Source organism: Akebia trifoliata, chromosome 6 (assembly GCF_017979445.1).
Source record: "Akebia trifoliata isolate Shusen 1 chromosome 6, ASM1797944v1, whole genome shotgun sequence".
Taxonomy (NCBI): domain Eukaryota; kingdom Viridiplantae; phylum Streptophyta; class Magnoliopsida; order Ranunculales; family Lardizabalaceae; genus Akebia; species Akebia trifoliata.
Window position 1 is genome coordinate 6951223 of NC_141380.1, and position 11417 is coordinate 6962639.

At 33.7% G+C, this 11417-nt stretch overlaps 1 protein-coding gene across 2 annotated transcripts; it reads left to right on the forward strand.

Moving 5' to 3' along the window:
- LOC147399969 (actin-like) lies at positions 1 to 4451 on the forward strand. 2 transcript variants are annotated; one of them, XM_086445554.1, is made up of 5 exons: positions 1 to 160; positions 2641 to 2710; positions 2894 to 3287; positions 3445 to 4058; positions 4168 to 4451. In XM_086445554.1, the coding sequence occupies exons 2-5, from the start codon at positions 2651 to 2653 to the stop codon at positions 4231 to 4233; spliced, it is 1134 nt and encodes a 377-aa protein (XP_086301680.1). In that variant the 5' UTR covers positions 1 to 160; positions 2641 to 2650; the 3' UTR covers positions 4234 to 4451. The 2 variants fall into 2 exon arrangements, with proteins under 2 accessions (XP_086301680.1, XP_086301681.1); XM_086445555.1 differs by having other exon boundaries at positions 2 to 160; positions 2638 to 2710.
- The last annotated feature ends 6966 nt before the right edge of the window (positions 4452 to 11417 follow it).

Consider the following 11417-nt stretch of genomic DNA (forward strand, 5'->3'; position numbering starts at 1 on the left):
ATGAATTTAAGGAGAATTTCATTTGAGGAGGAGTTTCATTTGAACGTTTGTTTCCATTTTGAACGAAGGGTGGGGGCGGGGCAGCCGAGACTAAGATCGAGATCGGAGAAGACCGCTTTTTGAGACTCACACAAAGTACGCGAAATCTAGGGTTTCAGAGGTGAATTCTTCTCTCAATTGGATTGATCTTGTTATTAATCTTTCATTCAATGTTAGATCGATCAATGGAAGAACGTTCGTATTGGTTTTGATGATCGATTTGTAATTTCTTTTGTTGATTTGAGATCCATTGATCTCTTTTTCTGATTATCAATAGATTTTTTCTAAATGTGTTCGGATTGCATTGTTTAATGTCGATCTGGAATACTGAATTAACTGATTGTAGACGTTAATTTGATCTGGATTTTAGTTTTTATTTGTTCTGGTTTGGATTTGATTTATCTGCATTCTGCTTTTTGATCAATCTGTATTAAATATTGGATTGGTTGTAAATATCTATTTGAATTTTTTTGGTTTGGATTTGATTTGTCCGCATTGTGCTTTTTGATCAATCTGCCTTAAATGTTGGATTTGATGTAAATGTAGATGTAAATTTGTTCTGGTTTTGGTTGGATACTTTTTGATCAATCTGATTTAAATGCTGGATTGGATGTAAATGTAGCTGTAAATTTTTTCTGGTTTTGATTGGATTTCACCACATTGTGCTTTTTGATCAATCTGCCTTAAGTATTGGGTTGTTTATAAATGTAGATGTGAATTTTCTTGTCGGATTGGGGTTTCAGAATAGTATAATAATTCTTCTGAGATTCTACTGCTCCCCTGGAGGATTTTTATTTGTTAATCTAGTTTATTGAATGCTAATGCTAATGGCTTGTGGAAAATGTTTGGATTAATTGACATGATTGATCTGTTTATTTTGATTGATTTTGTTTGAGATTTAGAAAAAAATAAATTGCATCCATCGTTTCAAAACTCGGTTTGACATCTCGTCTCGCTTATGGACGAGCCTGAGTTGTCTTGTACAAGTCAACTCGTTTCAAACGAGAAAAACCATTTAACTAGGTTTACAATTATTTATTAATACAAATTATGTGAAAATAATTGTAATTTTTTTATGGAATAAGATAGATTAGAAGATGTTTAATCATAAAATCATATTTTATTTAGATAATAAATCTTTAAATTTTTAAAAACATATATATTTTAATTAAAATATACAAGAACCCTGTTGACTTGGAAGAGTTTTATTGACTCAGTCAAGATTTTCAAAAATTGTCCAAGTTATCTCGTTTGTCTCGCATTTCGCACATGTGAGACGCCATATCTATCTGTCTCGTTCGTGCATGATACCGTGATGACTCAGGCGAGTCATGTCGGTCTCGGACAAGATTTGAAACCATGATTGCATCTGTAAGCACTTTTTTTCAGGACAATTTTTTTCTTTTCCTCTTGTCTCATTGCAAAATCTGGCTTAATTTTAGATTTGTTATTATAGATCTGCATTTCGAATTCATTAAAGCAAGAAATATTTTGAGCATTTTCTTTTTATCTGACTCTCTCCCATCCCATTGAAAAATCTGTCCTAATCTCAATGGGGTTATTCTATATCTGCGTTTCTTGCTTTGCCTTTAATGTTTTGTGAAATTTTGGTCATTTTCTTTGATAACTGAATCTCTTTCTTTCTTTGTCTCATTTTATATCGTTCCCATGTATGCTGATGTACATTTTTGGAATTGATTGCTTTTTTGCTTGATTTATGGATATTTTGCTTTCTACTTCTACCTTTTGTTTTTCAAAAGAAAATTCATTCTAAATCATAAAAGGCTTGTTGGTTGAACTACTGCATTTTGGTAGTCTTATACTGCATTTGTCTGGTCTAAGGACCCTTAGCATATGTGTTGGGTGCATCAATTAGGTTTTGAGATTTCATTAAACATTATGGGTGATTAAGTTCTGTAGCCATCTTCTTGGACACAAATTAATGTGATCCTGATCATTCTATGGAAACTTTGATGAATTATTTTCTTATCATCTCGAATAAGATCATTACTGCATTTTCAGAAAATATTTCATATTTAATTTTTTCTCTCCAGTTATTCTCCTTTTTCATGCAAATATTATTAGTATCCCCAGGTCCTGTATTATTTCCAAGTAACTGAAATTTTTGCTGAATCTGATTTTTTTTTCTCTTTTGGCAAAACTACACCACTACAAAATTCTCTGTTTTTTTTTTGTTCCATGGTCTATTAGTTGTTAAACTTTCTAACCATTGTTGCTTTATAGATTGTTGACTACTTGGTTTGTTGTGCGACACACCATTGCATGGATGTCTCAGGACACACCTTTTTCTTTTGTTGTTGGCCAGCTCGGCCGATTGTTCGTTTTTTCAATAAAATTTATACTTATAAAAAAATGTAAACATAATAGTTTGTTATCATTATTATATATGCTATAGATGAAATAAAAAAATAAGGGAACTCTGTGAATTACAAATTTAGACTGAATCAAAGTCTGCATCAGCATCATATATAGTTCTTGCTAGCTAATTGAACCTATGAATTGGGCATGGATCAAGCGGTTGTTCTTTTTCCCATTATTTTTTTATTCCTGTGATCTGAAATTGGTAGCTTTGTCCAGCAGCCAATAGCAAATGGCAGACTCTGAGGATATTCAGCCTCTTGTGTGCGACAATGGGACAGGAATGGTTAAGGTACCAAATCAAGATTCTTCTTCATGTTTGATTTTTTTATATTTATAATGGAATATTTGTATGTTCTATTATTATTCATGACTTCTTTCTTATGTAGATATAGTCAATACCATTCTCTTCATTTTCCCCTAATTTATTTAAGGAACTTAATTTTGGTTCTTGTGATGACAACACTACTTTTAGGCTGGATTTGCTGGAGATGATGCTCCAAGGGCAGTGTTCCCTAGCATTGTTGGCCGACCACGCCACACAGGGGTGATGGTTGGCATGGGACAGAAAGACGCTTACGTTGGTGACGAGGCTCAGTCCAAGCGTGGTATTTTAACTCTGAAATACCCGATTGAGCATGGTATTGTGAGCAATTGGGATGACATGGAGAAGATATGGCATCACACCTTCTACAATGAGCTACGTGTGGCCCCAGAGGAGCACCCTGTTCTCCTTACCGAAGCACCTCTTAACCCCAAGGCAAATCGTGAGAAGATGACCCAAATCATGTTTGAGACCTTCAATGCTCCTGCTATGTATGTTGCCATCCAGGCTGTTCTCTCACTTTATGCAAGTGGTCGTACAACTGGTACGCAACTTGAACTGTCTCTATGTTGACACCAACTTGTGTTGGTTTTGGTATTGGTTTGGTCAATCAATCTCTCTCCCAATAGTTTTATGAGGTTACAAATGGATTCTTATAGTGATGGTGATGGTTCATATGTGAATGCTATGTGCTTATGCAGGTATTGTCCTGGACTCTGGGGATGGTGTCAGCCATACGGTCCCTATCTATGAAGGGTATGCTCTCCCACATGCAATCCTGCGTCTTGACCTGGCAGGTCGTGACCTTACTGACGCCTTGATGAAAATACTGACTGAGCGTGGCTACTCCTTCACCACCACAGCTGAGCGTGAAATTGTTAGGGACATGAAGGAGAAGTTGGCCTACATAGCCCTTGACTATGAGCAGGAGATAGAGACTTCCAAAACTGGTTCTTCCATTGAGAAGAGCTACGAGTTGCCTGATGGGCAGGTGATCACCATTGGGGCTGAACGTTTCCGATGCCCAGAGGTCCTTTTCCAGCCTTCCATGATCGGAATGGAAGCTGCTGGTATTCATGAGACTACGTACAACTCCATCATGAAGTGCGATGTTGACATCAGGAAGGATTTGTATGGCAACATTGTCCTCAGTGGTGGATCCACCATGTTTCCTGGCATTGCTGATAGGATGAGCAAGGAGATCACGGCGCTGGCACCTAGCAGCATGAAGATCAAGGTGGTTGCTCCACCCGAGAGGAAGTACAGTGTGTGGATTGGAGGCTCTATCTTGGCTTCCCTCAGTACTTTCCAGCAGGTGTGTTTCTTCCAGTTTGTGTATGTGTATGTTCGTATGTATGTGATCCAAATGCAGGTGTTGGAGAATGTCTGATTGGAGGATTCTATTGTTATTGTTTTGAGTGCAGATGTGGATTGCGAAGGCAGAGTATGATGAGTCTGGGCCCTCAATCGTGCACAGGAAATGCTTCTGATAATGCACGAAAGGGAGAGAAGTGGACAAAGAGTACTCTATCCTATATACAGGAAAGGCAAATGCAGCGTTGTTTTTTTTATTTTTATTTTTTCGTTCTCTACAATTTGTTCTGTTTGTTTGGACTTCCTCTTATTCTTATATAGGTTGGGATGATGGTCTTGAAAGAATGAGGAGGTGATCTGCGGGAATTCGATTCTTTCATTTGTTTTTTCTCTGAAGTTTATGGGGTACAATCTCAGAGGCAGCCAATCTACACCGCCTACTATGTTTATGGGTCGAAAATAGATCTGCCACTATTTTTATTTGGGATCCTTTTGGATGTTTAAATAAGTTAAACCAATAATTTTTCTCTATTGGATGCGAAATGTTGTGTAAATCAGTAATCTGACTTGGTTCTCGTGGTTATTTAATACTAGTATTTTCTCTCTTTATTATTCTTGTAAAGAATTAACATATAAAAGACCTTTCTAGCTTCAACCATGCCATCAAACAAACGATTGAGATGCTAGGGATACTCAAGAAAAATGTATCCCCAGAAGGCCTACCCCTCTCTTGGGAACCGTTTGAGTGATGGAGAGTATGATCAGGGAGTTGGGGCTGGTGTTCTATTAATAAAAATGAGGGAAAATTACTATATTAAAAAAAGAGTAAAAAAATATATATATATATATTTTTTAACAACTTACAAAAAACAATTTAACACGCTAAACTGTTCAGTGTTTTTTTTTTTTGGCTGTCCAGCGTTTTGATCTCTCCTACTTCTAACATGAGTTTGGCTGAGGTTATGTGCATTGTGAATAAAAACATTTTTTTTTACAATTTTGTAATCTCACTAAGAATTCTTGAACTTAAATGAATTATCAAATTGACAATCCAATACCATAGTCTTATAAATTTCTTGAAAAACTCAGATTCAATAAACAATTGATTTTTGAGCTTGATCTAAGGTTTTATACTCTATTAAATTGTCACGAATTACCAATTTTAAAATTAAAATGTAACAATAATTTTTTTTTTAAGTTCATAGAATTTTGTCCTTTACATCACTGATGCATCAATCATATTTTTGGATGCCACAATATGAGTTTAACAACCCTTGGTAATTTTTCAAATCTTATTGAGTTAGTTAGCTAACTGCCTTTGCATACTCAAATATGAAAGAATCCTAAGACGTGGCACAGTCCACCAAATAGGAAACAAGCCAGATTGTTAATTTAGCATGTTAAATCGTTTTTTTTTTTGTAATGAGTAGGGATCTAGAACGGTGTCCCGCACCTAACTAAGGTCAGGTGGCATCCCTTTTTATGCCACGTGGCATTTTTTTTTTTTTTTTTTTTTTTGGATCCATTGACCGTATGGACATGAGGTCTTGTATCCAATAGATCTAAGCTTTTGAGAAAGAGTTTAATTACAACGATTAAAAATCATTTTTAAGACAATGCTATTGTCAATGGATGCACATCACCAATCAAACTGATCTTTTGTATGTAGATTCATCAAGAAATGGACGACATATCCATACAGTCAGTGGGTCATAAAAAAATGCCATGTAGCATAAAATGAGGTGCCACCTGACCTCGGTTAAGTACGAGACACCATTCTAGATCGTTACTTTTTGATAATTTTTTGAAAATTAATACTTTTTAAATAATTAGTTAGTTAAAAAAATTATCAATTTTTTATTTTATTTTATTATTTTCCACCAGAAAGTGGTATTTGAAGATTATTATCCTTTTGTAATTTTGAAAACAAAGCAAACGGTCTTAGTTTGCAATTTTCTTATTATTTTTTTTTTTATTATCAAAATAAATTACATTAAATTTAAATATAAAAGTGGCGGGCACTTATGAGCACTCAATTTTTTTTTTTTTTTTTTTTTTTTTTCTAACGACTTCTACTCCACCTTCTCTCGTAAAAATAGTAACAATGTTATGAGTTAAGACTATTCATCCAACAAAATAAAAATTGTAGGTTACTGTGTTTCTCGGATAATTGAATTAAAAGTAAATGGGTACCCATTTAATTGAAATTGTAGGTCACTGTTCGTTTGGGCTTTCGAAGTCGGCTTTTTGAGCTTTTTGAGATTTTAAGCCTAAAAAGCCATCTAATGCACGTTCGTTTCAGCTTTTTTAGTTTCAGTAAATAAAAAAAAAAGCGTAAAAATGACTCTTTTTAAGAGTCTCTCTATGTCAGCTTCTTCATTCTGCTCTTGCGCGAAGCTCGTCACCGAAAAACGGTTGAGGTGAAATTACCGAAATACCCCGCACCTTTAATTAAATTTACAAACGAGTTATAACCTAAATCCGACAGAGAATCGAACCATTCTCTCGCAGCTTCGTCTTCTTCGATCGACTGTCACCCATCTCTCTTCTCTCATCTTCGTCTCCTTCACCCGATCGACTGTGAATCCCTCTTCGTTATCTCATCTATCTCTCTCACGTTACAAGAATCGAGAAACATTTACGTTTCTCGTCTTCTCCAGCAAGTTCGATCAAACGATTGACTGTCGATCGATGATCACGTTTCTCGTTGTCGCAGAGATCTCCTCCCGCTCTCTCTCTCTCTCTCTCGTCTTTTTCTCACAAACGAAAAGCCCCAACAGTAGACAGCAATATCGTCTCATTACAGACTTCGATTAGCGACCTCTTTTGTAACGGCAAATCGAGTCATTTGCTTTCCGCCATTAACGACCAAGTAAGGTATCAATTTTTAATTTGTTTATTTATTTTTATTTTTTTTAAACGGATTGTTTAATTTGTGTATTTCGGATGAGTTCTGATTTTGCTGTAAATCGAATTGATGAGTTCTTTTTATTTCGGATTGTTACCAATTCCTCCTAATTCAATGCTTAATTTGCTTTTTTTTTTTTTAATTTGTTTATTTATTTTTTGATAATTTATTTTATTTGTTTGTTTCGGATGAGTTCTGATTTTGCTTTAAATTTTGGATAAATGTGCTTGCTACCTCACTTAACATGAAAATAGCTTATATTATTATTTTTCCCACATGTTTGTCTGCATTAGATGTCAACATATATTCTATATATTTTTGTGGACATTTTCTGATTATGCCCACACAAAACACAAAATTAAAATTGAAACATGGGTGATGTCATAGGGCCTTTCAGTACTGATTTTGTCCTGGGTTGGATTTGGTAATTATTTGGTTGATACAGATAAATTCTGAGAAAATTTTGTAAAAACTCCAAGCCTTTTTTTTTTTATATGCCATATGGGCACTCTTTTTACGGCTCACTCTGATTTATTCAATTATTTTCGGATCCAATTAAAGAATGGAATCCTAACGGATAAATCCTTTTCCAATGGATTTACTTTATAAAGTGCACTATTTGTGATTTGGCCACGTGACGTAAAATCGTAGATCCGGAGTTACATTGTAACCCAACTCCCAATAGTATATGCTTTGCACACTCTCCCGTTTCTTTTGGTTGGTTATCTTTTCCCCCCAAGCTCTAACAAGGAGAAGTTCTGAACCAAAAAATCAAAAACTCGCTTCGCATTCCAACAGTGCTCAATTTCTCCAAACAGAAATCCTAATAGTAGTGATAATCTGACTACCCCACGTGGCACACTCAATCAACTCTATTGACATGACAAGTTCAGGAGCTGCAGATCTGTATGCCTCTGGATACACGGTTCCCTTAGGATAGACTTTTTTATGGGGAGGTGCAGTTGTGTATTTCGAGGCATACAGATCTGCGACTCCCGAATTTGTCATGTCAAGAGAGTCGATTGGGTATGCCATGTGGGATACTCACAATTTATAAATCTATTGTGGCAAAAGCAATTTATAACTTTACCATCTCAAGGCATTTTTTATTTGATTGTTAAATTATAAGTTGATTTTGATTTAGGATTGGGTGAATGGTTCGATGAATTGTATGTTAGGTGTTTGTAAAATTACCAAACTTAAGTGAATTATAGTTGATGGTGTATTATGCACGTATTTTCTTTATCAGGAAAATTTCAGATGTCCATTTTTAAGAGGAGGTGTTGTCGAAATTTCGATAAAATCATAAAATTTATACATTTATTTAAATTGAAAATAATTATTTTAATCATTTTTTAATATAAATTGATTATATACATTAGTATAATTATATATTTATTGTATTCTGGTTATTTTTTGTGCATTATCAATATTAAGGGTATTCTGGTCATTTTACCAGAATCCAGTAATAAAAAGCTATAAAACGAACAGGCTTTTTTGACTTCTGTGCTTCTGTAACGAACAAGCTTCTGTCGAATATGACTTTTCAGGCTCTGGGCTTCTGTTTCTTCCAGAAGCTGGCTTCTGGAGCTGAAGCTGGCTTCTGTAAAGAACAGACCCTAGGGATACTCAAGAAAAATGTATCCCCAGAAGGCCTACCCCTCTCTTGGGAACCGTTTGAGTGATGGAGAGTATGATCAGGGAGTTGGGGCTGGTGTTCTATTAATAAAAATGAGGGAAAATTACTATATTAAAAAAAGAGTAAAAAAAAAAAATATATTTTTTAACAACTTACAAAAAACAATTTAACACGCTAAACTGTTCAGTGTTTTTTTTTTGGCTGTCCAGCGTTTTGATCTCTCCTACTTCTAACATGAGTTTGGCTGAGGTTATGTGCATTGTGAATAAAAACATTTTTTTTACAATTTTGTAATCTCACTAAGAATTCTTGAACTTAAATGAATTATCAAATTGACAATCCAATACCATAGTCTTATAAATTTCTTGAAAAACTCAGATTCAATAAACAATTGATTTTTGAGCTTGATCCAAGGTTTTATACTCTATTAAATTGTCACGAATTACCAATTTTAAAATTAAAATGTAACAATAATTTTTTTTTTTAAAAGTTCATAGAATTTTGTCCTTTACATCACTGATGCATCAATCATATTTTTGGATGCCACAATATGAGTTTAACAACCCTTGGTAATTTTTCAAATCTTATTGAGTTAGTTAGCTAACTGCCTTTCCATACTCAAATATGAAAGATTCCATACTCAAATATGAAAGAATCCTAAGACGTGGCACAGTCCACCAAATAGGAAACAAGCCAGATTGTTAATTTAGCATGTTAAATCGTTTTTTTTTTTGTAATGAGTAGGGATCTAGAACGGTGTCCCGCACCTAACTAAGGTCAGGTGGCATCCCTTTTTATGCCACGTGGCATTTTTTTTTTTTTTTGGATCCATTGACCGTATGGACATGAGGTCTTGTATCCAATAGATCTAAGCTTTTGAGAAAGAGTTTAATTACAACGATTAAAAATCATTTTTAAGACAATGCTATTGTCAATGGATGCACATCACCAATCAAACTGATCTTTTGTATGTAGATTCATCAAGAAATGGACGACATATCCATACAGTCAGTGGGTCATAAAAAAATGCCATGTAGCATAAAATGAGGTGCCACCTGACCTCGGTTAAGTACGAGACACCATTCTAGATCGTTACTTTTTGATAATTTTTTGAAAATTAATACTTTTTAAATAATTAGTTAGTTAAAAAAATTATCAATTTTTTATTTTATTTTATTATTTTCCACCAGAAAGTGGTATTTGAAGATTATTATCCTTTTGTAATTTTGAAAACAAAGCAAACGGTCTTAGTTTGCAATTTTCTTATTATTTTTTTTTTTATTATCAAAATAAATTACATTAAATTTAAATATAAAAGTGGCGGGCACTTATGAGCACTCAAATTTTTTTTTTTTTTTTTTTTTAATTTCTAACGACTTCTACTCCACCTTCTCTCGTAAAAATAGTAACGATGTTATGAGTTAAGACTATTCATCCAACAAAATAAAAATTGTAGGTTACTCTGTTTCTCGGATAATTGAATTAAAAGTAAATGGGTACCCATTTAATTGAAATTGAACCTAAAAGGAATCGAACCAATGGATTTGGATTCGATTCGATTTTATTTGAAGGGCATTTGCTTGGGGATTGAGAATCAATTTGTTCTGTCACTTTAAAAAAAAAAAACTATAGATGGTTGAAAACTTTCATGCCTTAAAAAGTTAATAGATATTACATAATGCTCTTCAAGTTTCTATATGAATTATGTATACTAGGTTAAAGTGAACTATCTATTTTGAAAGTTTTTGACTTATAAAGAAGATGAATTTTAATTTTTGAATAAAACAAATTAATCATATCTTTACTAAAACATATCGTGAATATGTTATTGATGCTTTTGTAGATAATGTATTATGGGGAAAAACTTTTTATGTGATGATCCGTAGAAGGTATTTTCTCACATTTCTCATATTTTGTGATGAAAAATTATTCATACATAGAGAAGATGGAATTCTAGTATCACTTGAGTATCGACATGTACAAGTGGTTCTTGGTGCTTCCAATTTCACTTATTTTACGAAAGAAACCTACAAGAAATCAGATCCAAGAAGATATGATGGTTTTGATTCTCAGTACCTTATGAATTGAATTGTTGATACCCTTGGTTTAAAATTAATTTTAATTTCTTTATTTAAGTTAAGACTCGTTCAAATTATAAAAAATTATCACAAGTCTCAAAACGTAGTGCGTGACCGATAAAATGTAAAAAATTTGAAGGCATGAAAAACTTGAATATTTAATTATTAAATTTAGTTTGAATTATTTTATTTATATAAAAATTAATTAAAATTCATGAAAATAGTAAAACTATCATAAATCTCAAAAAAATGATGGGTAAGCTGGAAACTTTTGTGCAATATTGTCAATCAAAAAGTTGTATATATGTATGTACCCACCGGGGGTTGTATGGGATCGTAAGAAATGATTGGGTTTGCTCCTCAAGTTGTAACTTCAAATCTCTATGTGCTTTTCCATAGAAATATGACTACTTACCTGTCGTAACACGTAATTAAGTGAGAAGGTGCGTAACTTGGTGGTGGGAAGGTGCGGCCTTAGGGAGATTAGTCTCACCAAAAGTGGGGATATTCCTTGGGTTTGAAAAAAAGTTGTATGTATATTAATGAAATGGGTGATATTAAATGTTATTATTAAGAATATTTAATTCAACTCTTTCTAAGTAATACTTCAACTTTAATTCTCCCTACCAACCAAACAATCAGAATGTCATCCCTCAAAAAAATGAGAGGTCTAGAGTTCAAACCCCTCGTTAGCCACCCGTATGGATTTATCCATGCTTACTTGATATGTGTGAT